At 42.9% G+C, this 27,082-nt stretch overlaps 1 protein-coding gene across 1 annotated transcript in view; it reads right to left on the bottom strand.

Moving 5' to 3' along the window:
• SH3RF3 (SH3 domain containing ring finger 3) overlaps positions 1-27,082 on the bottom strand; it is a 254,351-nt gene that overhangs the window by 63,810 nt on the left and 163,459 nt on the right. Inside the window, exons 3-4 of the mRNA XM_065677840.1 lie at positions 26,321-26,416; positions 808-1,176 (exon numbers count right to left, since the gene is read on the bottom strand). Coding sequence (XP_065533912.1) covers positions 808-1,176; positions 26,321-26,416 — 465 coding nt within the window. The remainder of the gene's footprint in view (positions 1-807; positions 1,177-26,320; positions 26,417-27,082) is intronic.

Genomic DNA, 27,082 nt, shown 5'->3' with positions numbered 1-27,082 from the left:
CCTACACTGGAGATATTCAAGGCCCGCCTGGACAAGTTCCTGTGTGATGTACTGTAGGTTACCCTGCTCTTGCAGGGGGGTTGGACTAGATGATCTTTTTAGGTCCCTTCCAACCCTTGGGATTCTGTGATTCTGTGATTTACAAGGTGTCTCAGAGCATCCCTGTGTTTGGCTCCCATTTCTGCAGGCCACCCAGAAGCAGCCTCTCAGAAGCTCTTTTTTTTTGGGACCTGTGAGGATGTTCAGGAGGTTCCTCCACTGTCCTCTCCTTCAAGAGGGGGAAAGATGAAAGGGCTGCACCCTCAGCACGTGTGATAGTTTAAAACTTCCTTAGCTGTTTCTGCACAGCAGCTACTCACTGGGTACAACACTTGTAAAAGTACAGCACATTTGCTTATCTTCCAATGATCTGTAAGGAAATACTCAAAAAATCTTCTTTATTCCCAGTGTGTGAATTCCATGCTGACACTGTTACCCTGCAGGGTAACAGAGTCACTCAAAATGCTTCCTTCCTACAACAGAAAGTGATTCAACATAAGCTGCATTACCTCAAACAAATGCAGGATTACTTCTTTATTTTTTAAATGTGTTAGATTATTGCGAACCAAATTTGGCTTTATTCTCTGGCTCCTCCTGCTTGCCCACTGATTAACACAAGGACAGGAATGGCAGGTGCCAAGTACTGTCACATCAGGACAATACCACTGTGCAGCTGCCTCGTGCACAGACCAGTCCCATTGAAAGAGGCGAGGCAACAGCATGCCGTCCACTAAGGGCACCAAAACCCCACCTCCACCCCAACCTTACCTGGGCTGGGGCGCTGGAGGAGAGGTGGGTCAGGTCCCCAATCCTGGCTGCTGCCCGTGGGTCACTGGAGCTGATGAGGACAGGGGCGCTGATCTCCATGGAGTGCCGGTTGCTGGTAGCCTGCGAGGACTTGTGCGTCATGCTAAGGGCGGTGAAGGAGTGGCGCTTCTTGGTGTTCTTCTTGCCCTCTGCCTGCCTCTGGGCTGCCCCAGCTGCTCCAGCACCGGTCAGCGTGGAGCATGGTGCCAGGCCCACTGCTGATGCTGCTGCCACTGCTGCTGGCTCCGCCGTCAGCAGCACATCGCAGCCAGAGGCAGCTGCTGAGCATGTCTTATCCATCTCGATGAGCTGCTTGGCGGATTCATTCAGCTAGGAGCGGAGGAAAGGGGAAGATAAAAAAAGACTAAGAAAAGAAAGGAAGTGGGATGTCGACAGCTTTCCGACAGAACATGCTGGACCTGCCTGGGCCTTCCTCCCTAAAGCACCATGATCCTTTCCTGGTGGCCTACCCCAGCCCCAGCTGCAACCCCAGCAAGAGGATCATGCTGAGCACTAAAATGTGGTGGCTTCCACATGGGGCAGAGCAGGGTTTGGGGTGCTATACATGCCTGCAGGGCTTGCTGCAGGGTGGATCTTCCCTGGCAAAACAGGTGCTTGGGACAGGTCCCAAACCCGGCCTGGTTTCATCCCCTGTCCACCATCTTTCACTAAGCCATCCAGGTCCCCAGTGGGCACGCTAGCACGTTTTGTTTCCCAAAACCTGTCCCAAACCAAGGGTTATTGTCCAGCTCCAGGATGATGCTCAATCTATTTAATTTTCTGAAGCTGGGCGAGTTATTTCTGTTCACTTTTTAATGCCAGAAAAATCAAGAGGGGCAGAATAAACATTCATGAGAGTTAAGCTAGAACCAGACACCACAAATTGGTGTGCATCAAGCTGTGACATTTAAAAATATGGCATTCCCCAAAATAGCTTGTCCCAGGCTGCAGAGGTGGAGCTGGGGGAAGGAGGCAAGAGCCCCTTCATCAATGTCGCATTATTCCCAGGTCCATTATAGCCCTATGCTTGAAGTTTGCCACACAGGGTTTTGATCTAGGAGTACAGCTTCCAAATCCTCTGTTTTATTTCCCTGCCTCCCACCTGACACAGGTTATTCAAACACAGATACAAATTGAAGGCATTTTTTTCCAGCTCTAGGAACCCAACTGGGGAAGGGCATGATGGCCACCGAAAGACTTGCTCAGGGTCCAACTTGAAAAATTGGTCTCATCAGTCCTCCCAAAGAGTTTAAAACTTGGCCTACACCTGATGGAGACAGCAGAGCACCAGGACCTTCAGGCCAGTTTTCAACCTGCTGTTCCTCATTCAATCCATACTCAAAGATAACCTCATGCCTATAAACGCTAAAGGCGTGCTGGGTGGGACAACCCTACTGCTGAAGCCTCTTGCCTCCTAGCCACCATAACTAATACAGAAAAGCTATGCCTTACATAGTTGGAGAGATTCTAGGCGCATAGGGGTGCTACAATCACTGATGATGCATGAAGAGTGCTCCGGAGTCAGCAGTGCTTTCTGCAGCACTCATTGCCAACAGATCTTCCCTCAAGGGGTTCTAACAGCTGAGGGAAAATGCCACAGCAGACTTTTATATTAAACTAGGATGCACTGCAATATGTTTGCATTTAATGAATAAAAACAACATATGAAAAAGGGAGCCATGGCTAATGTACACGTGCTTTTGCATACACTGCTATTCTGAGACCCATATAAACCAGAAGGGCATGTAATACTATTCTGGAGCAAAACTAGGCTATATTTGTTTCTGTAACCCCTGTATGAGTTACAGCAGCATCCAAGAAACTCAGTCGAGGCTAAGGTCTTCTCAGAGTCTAGATAAAAAAAGGAATAGTTGCTGCTCCAAGCCAAGCCAATGTAGGAACCTAATACAGGTGAAAATAAAAGGGAAAAAGAGAGGGATGGGTAAGATAGCAATAGAAGTGTGCAGTTAAACAAAAGTATAATTGAGTAGTTTTTATGACTCCCAGCCACTGCTGGGAGTCACAGTGCTGTAAATATAAAGAAGAACTAGATATTGCTAGCCTTATGGCAGTCCTTGTAAGTTTGAAAGCACTTCTGATTCCACAAGGACTCATTCTGAGTAACAGGCAATAAACACACTAACACTTAGAAAGTAAACATCAACTTGCAAGGTCCTGCATTCTGTGACAGCTTCCACCAAGGCAACCAAGAGCCTCCAATTAATGATGCTCTACTACTGTCAGAGCTGCTGGGAGTCCTGTAACCATTCAATTAGGAGGGCATTTTCCCAGCTGCACTTTCCAACTAGAGACCATGCTTACAGCCAGCATAGTGCACTGCACCTGCCAATTTTTGCCAATAACAGCTGATCCCATTTCAGACTCTTAAAGAATGTCCATTATTTCCCACTTCATCATTCTCTAAATTGGTACAACCCAATATTTGCCAGCAGGCTCCAAGTTGCAAGGAAACCAGATGGCTCCCCTCCCTTAAGTAGGTGTTACAGCTCTGCTTACCCAATTGATGGAGATTGTCTAGCTGAATTATTTGAAATATAAGGAGAAAAAGAGAAAGACATCAAATATGCATGATTATTTTCTACATCAGAGCGTGAGGAAATATTTAGCTAATCAACAGCAGGAAAAAAACCCCATATTTTAACTATTTGAAGTTGTTAAACACAGAGTTAAAATAAAGGATTCAGAACTTCCTGAGTTTACAACAATGCTCTGTATGGACAATGAAGTGCTCCAGCTCTTGGTATCAACACTCTGATTATAAGAATTAGAATATAAATCCCACTGGCTGGGATCTAATGTAACACCAAAGCTGTTCTTTTCAAAACAACAAAATTTGTTACATTTTTGTTCAAAGCAAACCTCATTAAAAAGGTCAATTAAGAGAGCTAGTATCTAAATATGGGCTGATAAAACAATAGCCATGTATTGATATAAACGAAGTCATTCTCAGTAGAAGATTAAAGGCAAAAAGAAAACCCCACCCCAAAATAGTCAAGCTAATGAACTTCTGGGAATGTCAAAGTTTTCCTGAAATACTGGAAAAAAAAATATTTGGTCTGCCAAGATAAAAAATGCTTTATAGCTTCATAACTTTATTTTTGTAGAGAAATGTTTTTAAACAGCTTTGCCCACAGATGCTGGAAAGTACTTCCCAAATAGGCTATGGATACCAGAGAAAAGGTTCTGCTTACTAGGGCGTAAAAGCAAACGGTGCTGCCTCTTCACAGAGAACTTTTAGAAAGCCTTTTGAAAACATAATCACGACTGCTGCAAATCTCTTATTTTAAACTCTGAGTATGTAAACAAACATTGGTTTCTTGTGTCTGTCATCTGATCTTCAGGCAGATCTGCTTCCAGAGGAGAAGCTTAATGGAAAGTTCTGACCCACAGTCAGTCTCAGGAATTTGACATTTCTGGAATGCTGTAGCTTTTATGACAAACTCTAATACCAGAAATCAACTTTCTTGCCCATTTTTGATCCATCCTCTAGGAAGAACCTAAGTTTGAAATTCTGGGCCCACTAAGCCCGAATCTTAAAATGCCCTTGAGACTGCAGAGGGACTGATTTTACCCCAAATCCATTCCGTAACAAGGCCATGTCCTAGAAAAGCCAGTAAGCGATTTAGAGGGACAAAGCTTGGATCTGAACGACAAAGCAGCCAAACATTCTCAGCAGCCCTGTAATCCTGGTTCTGGGAAAGCAAAACCTTGTGAGGGCAAGCCTTGTAACAGCTGAGGGACCCTACTGTTCAAGAGATGTGATGAAATGGTACAGTAAAACTGTTCACAGGGTCTCAGTCACTGCTGACTGCAGGTGATGCATGCAGAGATAAGGATGCACCAGCCTTAGTTACAGAGCTACTGTGCCTGCTTCTCAGGGAGGCATTCTCCAGATGCAAGGAACTGTACTGGGGTCAGCTCCAGCTTGTCTAGTTTTGAAAGGGAAGAAGGGTGTGTGTGGAATACCTCTGTGCACAGAGCCTTGTTCACCTTCAAACAACCTTTTACCGCAAAGGGAGCAGTAATCAAGCTCTGTTCATTAAAAATTTGCTGACCTTGATCAGGGATCCACACTTGTCTCCCTGCTACAATGCAAGTTGTCATGTCTTTGGCCTCCAGCCAGACAGCCTGTGCAATATGAAATAAGGCAGAGGTTTTTTCTTCTTCTGGCTTTTAGATATGACTATTTTAGATATTGTACTTGAGACTTTACCATATGTGTGACAAAGGCACAAACATTAAGCTACCTCACTCAGGACTCTTCTGCTGCCAGTTTTTTTTTCTTTTTATTAATCTCTTGATAAACCTTATTTTTTCTGCAGAATGCATTATGGTGACTTTCTCCTTCTGTCTCTGTTGTACGTACTAACATACACTCACACATATACACAGTACACATATACACACATATACAACACAGTTCACGATACATGTGGGTTTAAAAGGGACTACTTGTAAACAGCTTCAACATATTTCTTTGTTAAGGATGAGGGGATACAGGAGAGAAACTGTCATCTGCACTGACTACCCCCTTAGTCACTTAGGTAGGATTTAATATGCCCTTTATATACCAATGTGATTTAACGAGTTATAGTTTCAATGGGCAGCGTTATGCATCTACTTACATGCCCACAGCTGGGATGAAGAATGAGGAAAAAGCTACTTCTTGTCCAGTGTGGGTCATAATTAATTCTAGTTTTAGTCCATATGACAAATCATTACTGCAGAACTTATTGTTGTTATTATAGAACAAGATAGGAGCATGGGAAATTTAGGTCAGGTTTAAATAATTAACCTTTACTGCATCCCCCTTGACAAATATGTCACTGCATTTACTAATCCATGGTAGTGGCAAATTGTTCTAGCTCAGTTTAGAGCTCCCAGGGACACCTTGATGCAACACAGTAGCTCCTGGGTTATTGCAGTTCACCGACAATGCTGTATTCTGTAAAAGAGAGGACAGTAAGTCTTATTCTGCTATTGAATACTCTTAGCTTTCTAGACATTTAGGTCTGGGTAAGGGATTAGTTTCTTACTGGTATCTGACCTACCAAAGAGAGGACCACACTCTGTGTCTGGTTGAGCAACATACTTCAGTGCATATTTGACACTATGCAGGCCAAAGTGTCACTAATGGAACTAAAATGCCATTTTATTCTGAATAAAGAAGGATTGCAGTTGCACATGTGCTTCAGCATTTTGTTAAACTGGAGCCAATTTGAACCAGAAAGGACAGTTTATTAAGACTTCCAGGAAAACAATGCTTCAGTTGCTGCATATGCTTTTTTTTCTGTCTCTATGGAAAGTATTAGCTAAAGGATAGTGCTTCTCAAATGCAGGTGTAAGATCAGAAATATAGAGTCATAGAATAGTTAGGGTTGGAAAGGACCTCAAGATCATCTAATTCCAACCCCCCTGCCATGGGCAGGGGCACCTCACACTAAACCATGTCATCCAAGGCTTCATCCAACCTGGCCTTGAACACCGCCAGGGATGGAGCACTCACAACCTCCCTGGGCAACCCATTCCAGTGCCTCACCACCCTAACAGGAAAGAATTTCCTCCTTATATCCAATCGAAACTTCCCCTGTTTAAGTTTTAACCCATTACCCCTTGTCCTGTCACTACAGTCCCTGAGGAAGAGTCCCTCCCCAGCATCCCTACAGGCCCCCTTCAGGTACTGGAAGGCTGCTATGAGGTCCCCACGCAGCCTTCTCTTCTCCAGGCTGAACAGCCCCAACTTCCTCAGCCTGTCTTCATACGGGAGGTGCTCCAGTCCCCTGATCATCCTCGTGGCCCTCCTCTGGACTTGTTCCAACAGTTCCATGTCCTTTTAAATATGTTACTTCAGGCCTTTTTAAAAGCAAAAAGTTACAAACCCCCGCAAATCAATTCATACCTAATGAAAAAGAACAAATTGTTAAAAAAATTGTCCTGCTCAAGGTTTTGGAAAGGAGCTACTGAGCAGAGGGAAATGAAAATTAAAATTATTAATAAAACTTCTTCACTATGTCCCCTTGAAAAACTGAAAATATTTTCACCTAGGGACTGCTAATTTTTATACTTCACAGTTCATAAATATTGAGAAGCCCATGCCTATCTGAATTTTATGCCTTGCAGAAACTTTGGCAATTTGGAGTTCCATAGCTGATTTTGTGATTAAAATAAACAGGCTGAATTTATTACTGCATTTTCACTTCAGAGTAGTTACTTTCAGGAAATATTAAGTTCTTATGCCCTCATTAAATTAGTTTCACTAGTATTATAACTTATGTTCTGAAGCACAGTGAAGTTATTAAGTAAGTGAGGGCATAACTACACAAGAGTCTCCTGTCTCTGCTTGGTCCCTGGGAGGACTGCATCTGTGAAAGCACTTTCATCCCCCAAAAGCAGCATTTCAGAAAGCTAAAGCAGCTTTTCCTTACCATTATCCCTCCTGGAAAATGCAGGAAACCACCTTTCTTCTACTGCAGCCAAGTAGCAAAACATCCCTTGACTCAAATGGCCGTTAGGTGAAAGTACCTAATACTTTACCTAATACTTTACATGTACATTGGGTAAGTTAGTACAGTGGATGCACAGCAGTTCCAAGGGCTTACTAATGGCATATTAGAAGAAAATGTTAAGCAAGAGGTTCTTCAAACAAGTCATATTGAATGCATCTGAAATTTTCATCTTTTATATGTTTTCTAAATTCAGATTCAAAAATGTTTAGTGAAAGCCTCCAAAGTTCTCCATGGACAGTTTAAATTCATTGGATAGAAGTTACAAAATCCTATCTATCTCAAGTATTCATTTAGGCACCATCTTCTAATGAAGAATCCTTAGTAAGGCACAGTTCAAGAGAAAATACAGCTAAACCAAAGCACTATTTAATGTTTTTGTGTTAATTTCTAACAATCCGCTATTGCCTTTTCTAATTTATTGCCAGGGAAGGACAAGCAAATGTGGAACTGATTTTCTGCAAGTGGTTTATCCATCATAGAAGATAGATTTCTGAAACCCCACACTGATTGAGAGCAGAATTATTCCATGCACCCAGAAAATACAAGAAGCGCAGTACATGCGCTTGTTTGAACACATGCAGACGGAGCAATAGCTGCAGAAATACTTTGCTAGGGCACATCTCAAACTTCAGGTGTCCTCTTCCTCTAGTTATAGGCTGAGATGTGTCTCATTCTCTTTTCCAAAAGTCTGTTGGATATGTTAACATGTTCTCAGGGAAGGAAGCTCCTAAAACCATACAGAAGACAGCCTTTCTAATAAGGGTCATACATGTACACAATTATGTCTGGGAAAAGCAAGCCAATTGTTTTTGTCTACAACATGATTCCCTGAAAGGCAGTAGTACTTAGCAATCTATTCCCCTGTCTTACAAGATCTTTCTCATCTAGCAGCAATGTCACTTCTAACACACTGAGAAGCCGAAGGAATGTTGCATATTAGAACAGCATGTGCTTGGACGAGCGTGTCATCATGATCTTGCAGAATGAAAATAAATGATGCGTGCAGCAGAAGTAAACACTAAGCCCTGGGTGGTGAACTGGGAATTTTTCTTTTTTTCTTTTCTGTCCCTTTTTTCCAAACAGTTTGAAGACGGAAAATGGTTCTCAGGGATGGAGAACAAACACATGGCTTGGTGAATCCCAGAAAAATGTGCAGGCTGCTGCAAAGTCTGCTTAGGAGCAAAGTGCTGTGAGTAACTTTATAGAAACTAATGTCCAAATCACTGAGAAGAAAGACAATAAAACTAAATGCAATGACACTAAAAATATAAGAATTCACCAAAAAGAAGTATGCCTTCCGCATCTCTTTCCACTCCCTGAAACAATTCTAGGTATGTAGCCTTCATCTAAAAGTATAAGGAGTATCTTACTCTGATCTGTCATCTCTGAATCTCAGATCTGCTGTGTGCCTTCAATATGCCTAAGGAATTTCCTTCTCTTTTCTTCCTATCTGTCCTCTATGGACACCCTTTTTCATAATGAGATGCTCATGACTCTACCAAAGCTCCTTTGAAAGCAAAAATGTAACCAAATACAGCTTTACTCAACATCAGAAAGAATGGGAGAATCCAACCTATTTTTACTTATAAATTATTCAGAAAGCTAAATAAAAAGTGCAGTCATGAATTCATGGGCTTGATCCTAAATCCTTTGAAGTCAGTGGCAAAACTCCAGCTGCCTTCAACGGTGGAAGGCACCATCTGGCACCAATTTCAGTACCAGAGGAGTCCCTGTTGGAGCCTGTGAGGATTTTACTGACAAACTCCTTTTCACTAAAAACCCAAACTCATTGGAACTTCAGTACTTTCCAGGAACATGCTGATTTTGACAAGATGTCCATCAGGATACACTTCTCAGATGATGTTTCTCAGCTAAGAAACAGAAATGACCAAGGCTACAATGGTTTGGGAGTTCGGCCTGAGTGAAGTGACTGAAGGTCCCTGTGTGGAAGAACAGCATGGGAGACGTGAAACAGCATTACCACTTTCTTAGGAGAAAGCCACTAGCTTTCTGCCTATGCTGAGTCTCCTTCACTCTTGTTAAATTGAAAACCTTTGCAACTCTCCCTCTGAGTCCAGGTGCCCACCTGCACAATGATGAAGATCCTGGTGCTGGTAGAAGTGTGAGCAGCCTTATGCTGGGCAGCAGCCTTATGCTGGGCAGCAGCCTGGACAGGAGACCAAGATGGACTCAAGAGGCTTTCAGAAGCAGTTCAAATGTAGTCTGCATGCCTTACTTTTACCATTGCTGCCAGCTACTGCAAGGAAGGGCAATATCTCTGGAGCAGCTTTGTGTTGAAACCTGGAAATCCCTTCACTTGCAGAAACTTTCATTTTGAGCCACTTGGACCTCAAAACTTCAGCATGGGCTAGGAAAGATACTGCAGTTCCTGGAGCAGAGCTGTGTAGGTCGAAAGGGATCTGTAAGCAATACCTGCAGTGTCAATGTTCCTTAAAAAGAGCCAACCCTCCTTTTTTTAGAGTTTTCTGAAACTTTCTGCCTCTTCCCCAATGTTCCACAAGGGTCCTGGTGCTATTGTTCACTTGGGTGATCAACAGTACCCATAAAATACTGAATTAACTGAAAATTGACAGATCAAATACCACCAATTACGGCACAGAATCTCTTCAGAGCCAAGGCAGGCACCAAACCTGGGACTCTTATAGCAAATAGCTTCTTTTTTTTTATCGCAAAAAGTGTGACCCTGAGTAATTATAAATGGGATTGTGAACCAGGCAATATCATTTACTCTGTTGTGTGGACCCTTGTCCTCTTGATAGCTGCACAGTGAACACATGCTACCAGACGTGACATTGTGCTCTTCTGCTCATTCTCTGAGATTTCATCCTGCAAATAATGTTCTTGAAAATACTGTTTTTATAATGTTCAGGGTTGTGTGCAGGATGCAAGAATACAACGTCTTTTTTTAAGTAAAACAAATTTTCCAATTTAGTATGATTGTGCAAGGCATTTGATATTGACCTGCATGACATTGAGAAGCATGCATTTCATGGATGGACCACTCAGTGGATAAGGAATTGGCTGGATAGTTGTACTCAAAGACTTGTGGTCAAAGGCTTGATGTCTAAATGGAGACCAGTGATGAATGGCACTCCTCAGGGGTTGGTATTGGCACCAGCACTGTTTAACATCTTTCTTGGCAACATGAACAGTGGGATTGAGTGCACCTTTAGCAAGTTTGCCGATGACACCAAGCTGTGTGGTTCAGTCGATACGCTGGAGGGAAGGAATGCCATCTAGAGGGACCTTGACACGCTTGTGAGGTGGGCTGATGCCAACCTTATGAAGTTCAACCACGACAAGTGCAAGGTCCTACACCTGGGTCAGGGCAATCCCAAGCACAACTAAAGGCTGGACAGAGACTGGACTGACAGCAGCCCTGAGGAGAAGGACTTGGGGGTGTTTGATGATGATAAGCTCAACATGACCTGGCAGTGTGCACTTACAGCGCAGAAAGCCCACCATATGCTGGGCTGCATCAAAAGAATTGTGGCCAGCAGGTCAAGGGAGGTGATTCTCCACCTCTGCTCTGCTCTCATCAGATCCCACCTGGAGTACCGCGCACAGTTCTGGGCCACCAACTTAATCAGGGTGTGGACCTGTTTGGGTGAGTCCAGAGGAGGCCACGAAAATGCTCCAAGGGCTGGAGCACTTCTCCCACGGAGACAGGCTGAGAGAGTGAAATTGTCCAGGCTGAAGAAGAGAAGGCCCAGGGGAGACCTTCTAGCAGCCTTCCAGTACCCAAAGGGGGCCTGCAAGGAAGCCGGAGAGGAGCCTTTCATAAGAGCATGCAGTGACAGGAGAAGAGGGAATGGCTTTAAGCTGAAAGAGGGTAGATTTAGATTAGATATTAGGAAAAAATTCTTTACTATGAGGGTGATGGGACCTTGGAACAAGTTGCCCAGAGAAGCTGTGGCTGCCTCATCCCTGGCAGTGTTCAGCGCCAAGTTGGACGGGGCTTTGAGCAACCTGGTCTGGTGGAAGGTGTCCCTGCCCATAGCAGGGGGGTTGGAACTAGATGATTTTATGGTCCCTTCCAATAGCAACAACACTATGACGCTATGATTCCATGAAAGAAACAAAATATATATGTCTGCTGAAGTCCTTTCTGAATCTGACAACAGAATTATTCTGGTGGATAATAAGTCCGACATGTACCTCATATTGCCAGTGCAGAAAGCATGAAGTTGGGTAAACCTGGGAAGGTCTTGGAAGCTCTTGGAATTGCAGCAAAACGAGCCCATGGGAAAGCCGAAGTTGTTTTTCAAATACTGCAAGGCTTGGTCTACACTGAGTAAGTAAGGAATCTTTGTCGTGGTGATTTACAACTTTGTGTAGAATAAGAAATCTTGTGCAATTGGGGAAAATCAAGTTTTATGTGCTGCAACTAAAGATTACCTGTGGGGAATCGCACACAAATAAATGTACTGCTTTCCTTATTTCTGATAAAGCAGTGAAATGAAGAATGAAAGCAAATGCCAAGAAAATGTTTTGGTTCAATTGCTTGTAAAAGGAGCCAAGGTATACACACTTCAAGCAGACATTAGCACTACAGGGTTGTGATAAACAGCTTTTGCCCTGTGTGTACTATATTTAGGACAGATGTTTTTTACTACATAGTCTTCTGGCTCCTGCTTCCCAAATACAAGACAGAGAAGGATTTCTGGATGTGATACAGAGTATTTGCAATAGAATAATGTCCCATGGGGCTGTATAGTTAGATTCTGTGTCTGTGTAGCTCCTGCTACAGCTGGCTACAAAGCGGGGTTGCTGGTTGTGGTGGAGAGTTGCAGCACGAGCTCTAGGATCACACTACATTTCACTGAAAGCAGTCAACATCAAAGGATGTCACAAAAGCGGCTGCATCATCGGAGCACTGTGTCCAGGCCTTGGGCTCACTATTTGCCTGTTAGGGTGAAAATATGAGTCAGGACATGATGTACTGCTGTTTCATCCAAGCGTCTGATGACTCCCTAGAGGGACAGTTCTGAGATATTTCTCTGAAATGGAAGATGAACTACACATGTGTGAGATAGGCAGCAGCACACCAGGATACACAGATTGTCTGTATGACAAGGAGACCACCATTCTTACCTAGGTACACAGTTGAAAAAAAGGAGTTGAGAGCCTGAGTCTGCACCTTGTACTTGCACTATCTTGTTTATTATGGTGTAATCTCTGCTTTAAATTAACTGCATATTTAAAGTGCCTCCTTTCTATACAGATGTGCTGATACCTGGTACAACAACACGGGTCTATTTTTCATCAGTGGGAGCACAACTTTGCATCCTTCTTCACCTATACAGTAAGCAGTTATTTTTAAACAATTCTTACAGGAGGTTGTCTTACCTTGGAGACCTTTATACTTCTGTCATACTTATTAAAAGGGGGACAACAGACTGGGACAGCATTAGGTAGCAGTGGCAGTGGCATAATCACACACAGTCTCTGAAAGCCAGTCTGTTAAGATATGAAAACATGTCTTCTGTGCTATATGACGATGTGATTAGGCTTGCAACCCTCCCCCATCATGTTGCGGAAGAAAAATCTGACAACGCTGAACTGTGACAAATTCCCTCGACTCCTCAAATTCTTGACTGAAAATGGCAGCATTCAGCCTCGCACTCATGGCACGACTGGCTACCCCTCGCCTACAGGAACGATTTGCAGCCTTCTTTGGAGAATCTGAGACGTTAAAGTACGATTGGGTACAAGTCCAAGGTCAGAGTCAGATGTCTCTCCACTGACTTGCCAACAGCTGCAGTCAAGGAGTTCACTGAACTTTCTGGCTATCAAACTAGAAAATGTTATTTGTTCAACTTCCTGAGTTTGATTTCTGGTTTAGGGTAAAGGACACGTACCCAGTGCGGTTGAGTCATGCAGTGAAGCAACTAGCACACTTCCCTCCTGTACAGTCACCTAAAGCAGGATTTGTGCTCTGATGTCTGTCAAAGCCTGGTCTGCAGCGAGTGTCACTGCTATATAGGAGGTGTACCATTTCTTCAGTGTCAATAAGCTTTGAGTAGATCTTTTAGGATGCTCAGGCACATGTGTCACATTACTGCAATAAAGTACGATGATTGCCGGCATTTGTCACTTTTATGACATCCATATGCAAATGCTGTTTATGTTAGTATGCTACAACTGGAAGGAATTTGGAAAACCACTGCTCTAGGCCATGCTGTTTGAGTTCTGAGATGGCAAAATTAATGGGCTAGCAAAAAGTCTGCACAGTAGGAAATCTTTCTGAAAGTGCAGAACACTTTTGGTTTGGCTTTTTTTTTTTTTTTTTTTTACCCTGTTTCTGGAATTGCTCAAGCTCAAAAACTTCCCTAACACATTCCTTTCTGACAATGGACTGCCCTGGATTGCACCTACATTCTGTAGACAGAGAGACAGGTTGTCCTGAGGAAACAGAATTTTTGCAGACTATGACCACACTGTGCCATGCAGTGCAGAGACATTTGTTAATAACACTTATGCTATTTTTACCATTAAATACTGAAGAATTCCCACTGCACGTCAGAACTCCGTTGTGAGAAGCATTATGTAAACACAGAGCAACAAGACATCTCTTGGCCCAAAGAAAGTACAATTTAAGATGAGGACAAGAGACAATATATAGATACAGACAAAATACACAATGAGGCAGTCTTATCAGCAAGATGGTCAGAGGGTTTTGTACCCCATAAATCTTTTGTAGGCATCACAGCCAAGAACAGTTTTCGAGAGGATTCTGGAGGAGCAGTGCTGATGCAGATGTCCCAATGCTTTTGAAGAATTCATCACAATAGTGAAGACCACTATGAAGGAAAATGGAAATTTGAAAAAACTGACAAGATGATTGGCATTACTGGCTGATCAAAGACAGGGATTGATCTTTCAGTAGTGAAGAGAAGACCACTGGTAGGGGGAGTAATAAGTAATTAAAGTTTTGCAAGTAAGGGAAAGTTGTATGGGCCCTACAGGACAGAAAAGGGCTTCAGACAGAAAGAAAGGACAGCAGATGAGTACTCTGGATGGTCATGAACAAAGCAGGACTACATTTTCTAAGGATGCAAAAAGGATGTAGCCAGAATGAAGATACGAGATGATGAGAGTCTGATCTTTGTGAATGCCCAGCAACCAGGTTGGCTAAAGACCAGGTAGGGCTGCCACCCACATGATGAATGGAGCCAGGCATGAGGGTGTGGTTCCCATTGGCAATGTCTTTATTACTTTCCATGAGAGTACACTGATCCCTCTTTAACCAGTAAGCAGACAGGAACAGTCACACACTTAACTAACCTATCACTGCGTACTGCACTGAAACCTCAGGTATGACTTGAGTGAGAGTTGCTCTATGCAAAAGCAGACATATATGTCTCTGGAGTGGTGTGGAGCTGCCTTTGCTATGACCTTAAACTCAGCCTTTTAGAGTGCTTTTGTATCCTAAGGGACCCCCATATGACAAAACCTTGGGCTTGAGACAGAGCATGACCCCGGGCAGTAACCAGCCAAGGTTAAACCATAACAGCCCCAGAGCTGCTGTGGGGCAGAGAAGCTTAGTGCCAGTACCAAGATCTCTCAGACGTTGTCACAGCCTGGGGGACTGCTAAGAATGATGTATTGTCGTGGTTTAAGCCCTCCTTCCACCCCAGTAATTCACACATTAAGGGACAGAAAAAACAGGCACCCATCAAATCAATATAGCCACACTTTCCCCTTCTGAGCAATGCACCTGTGGGAATAAAAGTCTTTGGCTGGGAACAGGCAAGCCCCTCTATCCACAAGACTGGAGCAAGGAGAGAAGATGCTGAGGCCATTATTTTTGCTGTGAAAGTGAATACACACAGTTTTTCTTGCACTAGGAAAAGAAAAGGGACAAAAGAGGAAGACATGCCTGTAAATCCCTTATTCTGCTGCTGAGGTAGAAGAAGATCACAGAAAAGGGATCAACGAGATGACAAGAAACATGCTACTGAGCTTTACTTCCCCCACTAAAAGCAAGGCCAGCAGGGAGTGCTATCCCTCCTTCAGCACGGTTGCTTTCTTATCGAATCAGTAACACAAGGCAGAGCTGCTTCTTTTCTCAATGCCCTCCCCCTCAGTGTAAGAGGAGAGTATCTCCAGCATGAGTACACCATCACTGCCTGAATGCTCTGGCGCCTCTCCTGCTTTGTCCCAAGGTTTCCAGAAAAATTCTGTTACAGAAAAATTCTATTATGGAAACCTCTCTCATGAAATTTCCTGTCAATTTGATTCAATTGTGTCTAAACAGATCAGAAGACTTCAAAGTCAGATTTAGAGCAGGACACTCCCTCCAGCCTTACTTAAACCGAAGCTAATATTATCAAATTTGTTTATGGAGTACCTAGTGCTGCTTTGTCATAAAGTTATAACTTAATAAAGTAATTCGATAAATTGAGGGACAACCAGGAGGTAGAGGAGGTTGCTTGTACAAAGCCCCACATTCCTCACCATTTTGGCATGATGGCTTTAAAGCACAGTTCAACAGCAGCACTGCCTGCAGAGTATCTGTGGGTGAGGGTTATTGCCCCAGTCATGTTTTCCTGCAGTGAGTGTGAGATGCCACATGTCCTCCTTTCCCATCCTCCCACTTTCCACCCTGTATCAGCATGGATGTTCATGTGGCTGTGCAGTAAATGGGATGATGGAACAGATAAGACTGGAAAGTAAAAAAACAATGACAACTTAAAGGAGTAGCTTTCAACAGGGTGAGTTCCCTGATCCATATCTGCACGCAGCCCCAAGCAAAGTGTTGTCACAGATGAGGCAAAAGGAGGACAATCCCTTTGGCAGAAGCCCTTGTTTTTGTCAGATTAAAATAACACCAGTATCACACCCAAAAATGGACAGCAGAACGTAAAATAAACAATGGATGGTCTACTTTGTAAAGGAGCAAAGTAAGCAGAACCGAGGACTCCTATGTAATTTCTTCTACATGGGTAGACTAAACACAAAGGGGTGAGCCTTTGAGAATCCTGTTTGTTCTACAGAAAATCTGGAAAAGATGGAGATCCTCAAATTAACTCCAACTATTCCCCCTGTTTCTGATTTTTGTTTTGAATTTGTTTGTACTGATTCCTCCTTTTGTCTTTTGAACTTGGTTTTCTCAATGTTCAGCTTTAACACCTAACAGAGCGTTAGAGGATTTGAGACTGAACTCAAACATCTGGTTTTGGCATAGCTAATGATATTTTTAGGATAAAAATCAACTTCATATGTTATTTTTGTTGTTTGAAACATGTGTTCATCATACACATGCACTCCTGGGTCTCGCTGTCCCTACAATAAGGACAGTTTGACCATTCCAGGATCTGCCACAGTGAGAAGTAAGGAAAGAAGTAAAACAATTCATAGCTTCATCCTATCACAAAACTACTCCTCTTTGAAAGCTTAAAGGGTCAAGCTTGACCATTTTTTGTGGCTCTTCACCATCGGAGAATAATATGTATGTAACGTGCTATCTTCTGAAAACAGATATCAGAGGAGGCTCTAACAGGCACTGCCTGGTAAATCAATTATGGTGTCACTGACATCAGCTGTCCACCCTGTCCCTCTGATGAAGGTCACATTACCCACCACAGGCACACCAAAGGATAACGTGTGCTTCCACCTTCTCCATGTCCTTTAACTGGCTGGGATTTTAATATTGGACCCACATTTCTTTGGCAGTCCCAGCACCAGTGTCACGGCTGACACATTTGGATTGAAGATATCCACACTGAGAGTTTTAAGGCACCAGGAAAGCTCCCCAAGGAGGAAGCTGATTAAGATGTGCAACATGCACTAACAAGAACACTAGGAAACAAAATGAAGAATGCCTGTGTGACAAATAATTAGATCCTTTAGGATTTTCTTTTTAATTAACTGCTAGACAAATCATGTATTTGTTGACATACAACTTCTTAAAATACATTCATGCATTATCTCTAGGTAAGTGAGACTGAAAGACACTTTCTTTTCAAAAGGAAAAAGATCCCAGGAATTCATCAGCGCTGAAGCAATCTTTAGAAGCTGTCAGAGATGATAAATGGCCGGAAAAGACAAAAGCCCTGTTCTCATCCCTCCTCTAGAGAGACTGGATTACTGATGATGCGCTCTAGAGCTGTCCCAGGATAGCAGGTACACTCAATGGGGAATGCTAATTTCTAGTCCTCAGAAACCTGTGCTGCTGTGGAAACATTTCAATCCAATGGTTGTGTGTTATGAGGCTGCTGAGCACCACTGGGAAGTCCAAAACATTTGTTGCACAGGCAAAAGCTTAAATAATGTGCTATTTATTTAGTCGGTCCCATCATAGAATCACAGAATCACAGAAACAACTAGGTTGGAAAAGACCTAAGGGCCAAGAGGACTGATGCTTAGCCTGAGGTATTTTTCCACTTGAAACATTACGGGACCACATGAACATCTACTTTTTTGTGTGTTGAAGAGACTTCTTCAACACCCATGTCAAGCCTCACCTATCTCAGGAGAAGAATAAGGAAATAATGGGTAGTAGAGTGCACCCAAGCCTTCCCAAGATTTGCTGCACATATGTCTAGGCACTACCAAAAGCTTACTCATTCAGGGCACCTTGTTGCTTCTTAAAGAGACAGAAGTGTTAAGGTTCCTTAGCAAAATCAGAACCAACACTGATTGGTGTATGACAGACAGGAACTGTTGGAAATTGATACATATTGCCTATAGCATTGAAGAACTCACTTGAATGTAGACTCTTTGCTGGTGAAATGGAAGGGTTTATGGGCAATGTGCATTGTGAACCTTTCCCTTTCACACCATGCAGAGCACAGACTCACAGCCCAAGCAACTGCAGAAGACAAGGAATAGCTCCCCCTCCTTTAGGCTGGAGCTGGCAGCCCTGCCTCCCCTGCCCAAATGATGAAGAGAAACAGGCTCTTCTACATATAGGCTCATCTGACACGTTTTAGATGTTTCTATTAAGCAGCAAGGCCTATTTATCTCCCTATGAGCACCTGGTTATCTCTCTTGATGCTAAGGGGCAGTCCAGTTAGCTCAAATGTAAAGATACATCTACTGCTGGTCAGATAAACAGTACATAGAGACCTGCAAGGTCTTATGAAGGATAAGAGTATTTCCCAGTTCAAAAGTGGTACTGGAGTCAGAACTGCTGCTTCTTGGTGTGACTCATCAGTATGACTGCACTTCAGTGAATGTTTCTTCACATACCATCCACGAGAAAATTTAGAAGTTTAAAAGAGAGAGTGGAAAGAAGGATGAAAGGACAGTAAAGAGAAAGAAAGCATTAAAATGGATGAAAAGTATCTACCAAGTTGCAGCAGTTAGTTTGTGAAGACATTTAGTTCTCTCTGTCCAGGGAAATCGGGGGAGTCATCACTAGTGCTTTTTTTTTGTAACAAAACCAACCCCAGGACCATGACAGGAGAGCATAAACTTTGAGGCGGGAACCAAAACTCAGCTTAGAAATAACAGAAATGAGACAGAATTGAACCCAGGACCAGAAGACATGTATTCAATCACAAGCATAACTCAGGAAAGTTGGAGGGAAAGGGAAGGGCTGGTGGGTAGTGCTTCGCGCTGATGCCACAGGGAAGTGGCAGCACATGCAGAACAGAGCAGGCAAGACCCCAGTCAGCTTGCACTGTGAAGGATGGCAAGCAGGGTTTTGCAGGAGAAGTGCTGTAAATCCTTGAGTGCACTGTGGCTAGAGATCAAAGTCGTGTTATCAGATCAAGGGCAGAAGTCAGTCCATCTTAGTTAGGTACCTCACTTGCACTTCAATTTTTGGCACCTAGGAGGCATGGCTTCAAAACTGCCCCATATAGATACAAGAATTATATATGCTTTTCAATCACTCAGGAAACTGGCTTATTTGTCAAGATTGTGGGCTTAAGTTGGTTGGGCTGGAAACCTTCTACAGATTTCCCTAGAAAGCTATTTTTACAAAATAAAATCTAGGAAATTTAGATGTTACTCATAATGGGGGCTGGGCAGGAAAGACATTCCTGAATGCGACAGCTAGAAAATTTCTGGTTCAACAGTCCCTGAAACAATAAGAAGTGACAATAGTTTGGATTTGATTTTGATTAATAGAAAGATTGGTCATAACATATAAATCTGAATAAATTAATTATGATTAATTTATAATGTTCATTCATGTGAATGCAGGCAGGAGACCTGTAACTAAAGCTGTCAATTCCCAAAAGGCAAGCTTTCACAACCTACGGCTATGTCTAAATTTATGTGCTGGGTCTCACCACAACTCACCACAGATCTCATGACTGTCTGGGCTGGAGGATGACTCAAATGCGACAGCACTCCCACCTGTCTCGGTATGCACTCCGCGGTGCCCACCTGAGATGAACTTTGGAGGAACGTGCTCCCCGGCGCAGAAACCAGAAAGCAATCCTGCATTGGCTTGTCCAGATATAGCCTGAAGGGAGCAAGTGATTAGAAAAGGTCTAGAGAGCTGAGTAGCTCAGCTAATCTAGTGTAGGGGAAACCTGGCATTTAAGTCAAAAGATGAAAATGCAGCTTGTTTTTGTGTCCTAAAGATGAAGAAAAGTCTTACAGAATCTGTATGAGTGATCACCTTATGAAGGATGTTAGAAATTACTTGGAAAACGTAAAAATAAATTATTCAAAATTAAAAAAAGTAATAAAAAATGTCTTAAGTCATGCTAATTTACATTTTACGTAGCAAATTTAATCAAAGACCAACTGGTTCTTTATTCATACAAGCAAAAGGGAAAATAAGAAATTGAGCTGCTATGCAGAAAAGATGTGCCATAGATTTAAAATAATATGTATGTATAATACACATATATATAATTTTATGCTATTATATATTGTATGTTCAATCTTTTCTCTTCTGACTGATGTGACAATTATTATAAGCACTTTAAATTATTTTACTTTATATATGTGTAACAGTGTTTTAAATCAGTATGTTTTATTCCTAGATTGATGTGGAAGTAGTACTATGTGTATAGGATAACACTGTACTGAGGTCCCCCTTGTAGTCCCTCTTGTAGCCTACAATACAAATTCTGCATGCTTTAGTTCTACTGTGAAACATGGGAACTGTATTTTGTACTCTGTTCATGTAGAAATCTGACACCAAAGAGTATCTTGTAATATTCTAAGATATTGTATGAAAGAGGAAAACAAGTATAACCAACTTTTTAGAAACATGAAGGTGCAGGAATAAAAGTTTTAGAACAATGTAATTACAGAATTTGAAATGCCTATCAATAAAGCTTTTCAAAAGAAATTAGTTGAACACCTCTTACAGCTTACGTCATTGTCAGCTTTACAAAGTTCTTATTCCATTTTCATCTGATGCACAAAAGGAGACAGAACAGAAAAAATCAATTCTGATGTTAACAGGTATAATTCTTAACTTACTAGTGGTACAACTACTTAGTACTGGGATGGATTTTCTCCTCTGAGATTTAGTAAATCAGCTGTTCTAAAATAATCTACATTAGTTTCCTTCTACCTACTGTTCAAAAGCCTCAGTTTTTATTAGCATTAAGTGATACTAGCAAAGCTAAAATGAACCATTTTGTCAGGCCTTAAAAACAAAGACTGCATGTTCTTTTTGGACAGGGTACCAAACGTACGTTACTGTCTAATGAATGTCTAATGCCCCCTTTTTTTGGAAGGATTTCATAGAAGATACTCTGAAAAGCACAGAGTACGCTGCCACAGAGACTACACACATGTAAATGACGGGTCAGACATCAAGGCTGAATTCATTATGAAAGTCCCATAGCGACCCATGTATCCTGCAGCTGAAGAAAGGAACCAAACAGATTGAGGAGAGAGAAAACGTGGACAAGAAGTGGACAGGTCAAAAACTATTTGTTGATGTTGTTGAAAATGGTCAAAACACATATGAGAACTAGAAATGCCTACCCTTACACATCTCAGTTTTCAAGAATATAACAGTGACGACTTCCACTGGGGACAGAAGGGTATTGGGAAATGGCTAAGATGGAATCTGCATATAAAGACAAAAGTATAAAACGTGCCATCCAGACTCAATGCCAGATTGGGGGCCACACCACTAGGAAAATGCTGAATAATCAAGTAGGTCTATAGGCTGGGTTATGGGAAAGGCTTTGCTCTCTTCAGAGTGGCTCCCTGCATCTCCTCCTGAAAGCCTCCAAATCTGGACACACACATACAGAAACACACGTTAATTAAGCTCTCAACCACTTGCATTTATCTGCAGGCTAACTAGAGGTTACTCTCAGCAAAGTACATAGTTATACATCTAAGAACAAATTCTGCTGGGAAGATGGGTCCCAGTGACACAATTCAGTGACCACAGCTGGGATCCTGGTAGATGTGTGCAGGGTCCCCTCTATGGGTTAAGCTGTTTTAAGATGATTGGTAGCTCCAGTGGTACAGCACAAAATCGTTAAATGTGGTGCTCTGCTCTGCAAAGCTAATTTTGGAATGAAAAATCGTTGTTTTCTTTAAGAAGTGTATTTGGCTTTGGATTTTATTTGATTTTATTTTACTTTTGGCTGAACTCTTTTTAAATACTGACTTGTGAGAGCTCCATTCCCCTGGGTCTCTGGGGAGTCCTGTAGGTCTGTGCTGCAGGGCACTGAAACCATCATCTCCACCCATTCTCCTCCTCCCTTCTTCTCCTAGACCTCTTTTCCACCTTTTTCTCTTTTTGACTGTGAAGAACAGGAGAAGACCCTCATTACTGTGCTTCACTGCTCTGTAAAAAGAATTTTAAAACTTCTAATACTACTTAATCACAGCTTTCAGTGTCCCTGCTGCCATAAAACATTAAAACAATGGGCCGGCACTTCATCAATTGTAATTTGCTGATATTACAGTCACAGTAGCGCTCAACATAATTGCCTTGCTCTACCATGGACTCTTAAGGCTTCTTGATCTCAGTCAATACTTCCTTGCACCGGCGGCTTTTTGTCTAACAGCTGAACTTTTTGAGTTTCCAGTTCCTGCCCATCTGAGCAGGATGTGACCCTCCAAATACTCAGCACTCCATTGCCCTCAAATTTCATACCCAGACACTCAAACCTATTAGGACACACTTTATTCTTCATTATTCTCAATTTTACGCATAGAGGCACAACACTTACTTACAACCTCCAAACAGAGATAATAACAGCAGTTATTAAGGATGAAGAACCTAGCTTGAAGCCAGTAAAATAAAAGAAATGTAGTTAGGACTTTGAATTCCTGCAGGTCTAAAACTCCTCCCAGCAAGAATATGACTTCAAACCATACAGATTACTAATAAGATGTTTATTTCAGGACAGAAGGCACCTTGAGAATCAATTTGATTATGTTGTGTTTTTCTGCAGACAAATTAAAACATAAATTATCAGCCCAAATGACTTCTACTGCAGACGAAGGACAGCAACAACATAAGGAAAAAAAATAGTGCAAACTCTTCATGACAGCACATATTGCATGTGACTCATTCGGTAAAAGTCACCATAGTGAGCTGCAAATATTTATTCCTTATACAATTGTAGCTTCTCTGAGGTTGGGAAGAGATAACACTATGGAGGCAGGTAAAAGCCTCTCTGCAGAGAGCTGTCAGACGCAACAGGCACGCAAGCACCCTTGCTGGACACTTGTAGGGAATAAAACATAAAATCCATGCCACGTCGCATGTATATGGCTGTATGGATAACCACACATAATGTTTCCTAACCACACATAGACTTTTTAAAACACTGCAGGGAGCAGATAAATTTTGATGTCTTCAGCAAGCGGTTTTGTGCTCTAAAAGTTGCCCTCCCAGGATTCCCTTACCACTCTCAAATTCAGTAAGCACTGGGTGGAAAGAAGATGAAGGAGATTAGGCTGCAGGCTTTTAATGGGCCAGCTGACAAGCCCATGTGCTGGGGTCCCGACGAGGTATTTGCTGTTGTGGTGCACCCCTCCTTACCACCCCACTGCAGTTTATGTATGCAAATGCTTTATAACAAAGCACTTGCAAAAGCTTTTCTTGCAAGCATCCGTGTGAGGGATATGGCAGCACATCGCCAGGACGAAGTCTCACTAAAAGAGGGCCAACAAGAATTACATCCCCTGTTTGTAGCTCTGGCATGCTTAGCTCTAAGATCCTTGAAGTGACTGGTTTATTTTCTAGTGCTCTCACTCCCATAGCAATGGTAAGAACTCTTGTCTGGACTGTGGTGGCAGCTGGGAACATTGGAGCCTGCCATTAGAGATGGGATCCAGGCTGGAATTCATTCCGTCCAGAGAGCAGGGCTTTGAATGCCATGTGAAATCCTACGCACTTTGGCAGATCTGCTCACACAAGTGGAAGGCTACTGTGAGAGTTAAGCTTTGCTTAATCTGCATGTTTTGCCAAGATCTTGAAAACCACTTAATGGGCTTGGACAGACTCAAGGAGTGGTTTTAGATTCAAGTACCACTTGTCTAATGGGCTTTTTTTTTATAAACATTGCTGTTAAGATTTTCGAAACTTCTTTGGGATTTGGCCTGCTGATTCCACTTACTTTTTATTAGAAAGTAACATCTGAAGATGGAAACAGCTGAGTAATTGTATAACTCCAACAGTTTCATAAGCTCATCTCATATTCAGAATAAGGCTTCCATCCACCAGGACATGGACAAAATAGCTGGCTGATATTTGCTGTCTGGAGGATCATTTTCCTTTGCTTTTACAAACCATGGCATGACTCTCATGCCCATGTCACCTAGGCATCTCATTTGAAAAGGCCTTTCAAGCCTCCACATTTCAAATTTATACAGATAAAATATATGTGCGCGTGTACATATACAAATACGTGCATAAGTGTATATAGCTGAATTTATTTTATATATGTGTGTGTCTCTGAATGAATACATATGCACACACACATTCATTCCTGTTGCATTTTTCTCCCCTGGTGCTGGCTACCTGGCTGTTTGCATCTCTAGAAACTTCCAGCATTGCTGTTCTGATATTGCACAGTGCTACCTCCTGCTCCTCTATGGCTGCCCAGGACATGCTAGTGCTAGGACAACTTAAGTGAGACATCATTGCCCATGTTCCCAACAGACTGCTCTCCTGAGGCTTCGAGCCCTTCACCCGGTGAGAGAAGTAGTTAAGGAGACTAGGTGTAGGAGAGGGATCAGGATGCTGTACGGTGCATAGGCAGTGGAAGTACTTACAGGCCAAAACTAGACCTGGGGAAAGGTGGTGGGGTGCAGTGATGTCTGAGCACACAGAGGTGCCCAATTCACTCTCTTTGCAGCAAAGTTCAGTAATACTGCACTCCCCCAGGACAAGAAAGAGAAAGGAAAAAGGATGAAATCTGGGAGAAACCCAGATTTCTCATTTAATCACAACAGACTGGAAATGTCTTATGCATTCAGAATAGAAGAAAACTAGTCATTAACTTATACGAGGCAGCTGGTTTCCCAATAATGGCTCCTACACATTCTGGTTTTAATATTATTGTTCTTGTCAACCATGGGAACGCAACGTATATTAATGATGGTTTATTCCAAATTGGTCATTGTCGGAGTTAATAATTAGGTAGTCAGGCACTAATTATCTCTGTTTTGTCTCAAATCATTAACTAAGAAATCTGGAGAAGTAATTTTGGAGGCAGGCATCAGAATCATACATAGTAGTGTGGGCTCTGCTGTGGGCACAAGAGATACTTCACTCCAGAGAGCAGCGCAAGCCAGTGCCTGGGAGCAGAGCACTGCTCTAAGTACTGGGTGCAGAGTGGGACACCCTGAAGAAAATACAAATGCATGTGGTGCCCGTCTGTTCTCTGTACCCCCGGTTCACCCATGAAGGAGGAAACTCCTCAAAGGTATTATCTGTCACATAGACAACAGAGCCGCTCCAGCAGGGCCACCACGGGCCAGCATAGCTGGCTGTGGCTCTTCTCCCAAGGTGCATCCAGCGGGAAGGGCACTAGCAGAAGGTTTGCACAGCAGTGAGAAGAGGTAGCACAATGGGTCTCCTCGGAGGACATGAGGTCCTAGTATTTACTCTGAAATAAGCCTCCTGTGGAAATGATCTTGGGAAAGTACTTAGGACAAAGATGGGTCCAGCACACAGGGAATCATAGAATAGTTAGCATTGGAAAGGACATTAAAATCATCTAGTTCCAACCCCCCTGCTATGGGCAGGGACACCTTCCACCAGACCAGGTTGCTCAAAGCCCCGTCCAACTTGGCGCTGAACACTGCCAGGGATGAGGCAGCCACAGCTTCTCTGGGCAACTTGTTCCAAGGTCCCATCACCCTCATAGTAAAGAATTTTTTCCTAATAGCTAATCTAAATCTACCCTCTTTCAGCTTAAAGCCATTCCCTCTTCTCCTGTCACTGCATGCTCTTATGAAAGGTTCCTCTCCAGCTTCCTTGCAGGCCCCCTTTGGGTACTGGAAGGCTGCTAGAAGGTCTCCCCTGGGCCTTCTCTTCTTCAGGCTGGACAATTTCACTCTCTCAGCCTGTCTCCATAGGAGAGGTGCTCCAGCCCTTGGAGCATTTTCATGGCCTCCTCTGGACTCACCCGAACAGGTCCACATCCTGCTTATGTTGGTGGCCCAGAACTGTGCTGCACTGCTGCTTCCCACCTGCCAGCAGCACCCACCTCTCCTCAGATGTGTGCAAGATATCGCAACTGCAATCATCCTCCCCTATTTTCCTTATGTTTGTGTACATTACACCTGAAATGCTACGTGGGGAGCCTTCAGCAGTAGGTCAGGGCTTATATTGTGCTGGCCACGTTAATCAAGTGTATCCTCACAGTGCCTGAGGGGACAGCAACCAAGAAATCCCCTTTCCAGTTATTCTCTTGTAATTTGTCCTTCTCATTTAAGAATTTTCGAGATTATCCTGCCCTCGTGAGTACAAAAAACCCACACAAGACACCAAAACCAGGACCCACAACCTCCTCTTATGAACTTACCTCAACATAGAGGATAGGGAAAATGCCAATCTTGTCACCCAGCATTCCTTCTGCCCAGTTGTCATCTACCCTCCTGATGACCGTCAGAATTTCATCCTAAAATCAGAGATACACAAAATAAACAATCTTTTTTCTTCTTTTTTTTCAGTAGAAAGATGCTAGTTTTTAGTTACCCACTTAACAGCTTAGGGAGGGAGCACACAGAGGAGGCCATAAGCCAGGTAAAAATGCTGCCTGAATCCTGGGCCAGCAGCATCCCTGGCCCAGCATCGCACCCTGCAGACTGGTGCAGCTTATGCTGTCCATCAGTAACTCCAAGGGCCTAGGCACAGCACATGGGAATATGCAGCTCCTGGCTTCATTGCATGGATAACGTTTTGGCCTCTAATCCAATGCTGAAAACTCTCTAGCTTGAAGCTGCCCCTCTGCATCCAAGAACCCACTGTGGTGCTTGGCTGCTCCGGAAGGCAACTCAAAGGGAAGTAGCAGTAGAGCACAGGCAGTCCTGGAGACACTTCCAGCAAGAAGCACAAAGTATAGCACAATAATGAGCCTACACTGCTGGTGTACTGCAAGTCAGTTTTCCTTTTTTAAAAAAAAAGTATTAGGCCAAAAGCCAAGGATAACCATATAAACGAGTCACATTCAGCTGTTGGGTCAGCTTCAGTTTAGATACAAGTTTGTTTTCTAGCCCAATGGCATTTCACTGACAATGAATTTTATTGTGATTATAAAACAGGAGATTAAGCAAAGCGCAAGTAC

Source organism: Lathamus discolor, chromosome 4 (genome assembly GCF_037157495.1).
Source record: "Lathamus discolor isolate bLatDis1 chromosome 4, bLatDis1.hap1, whole genome shotgun sequence".
NCBI lineage: Eukaryota > Metazoa > Chordata > Aves > Psittaciformes > Psittacidae > Lathamus > Lathamus discolor.
This window is presented reverse-complemented; position numbering and strand designations above follow the sequence as displayed.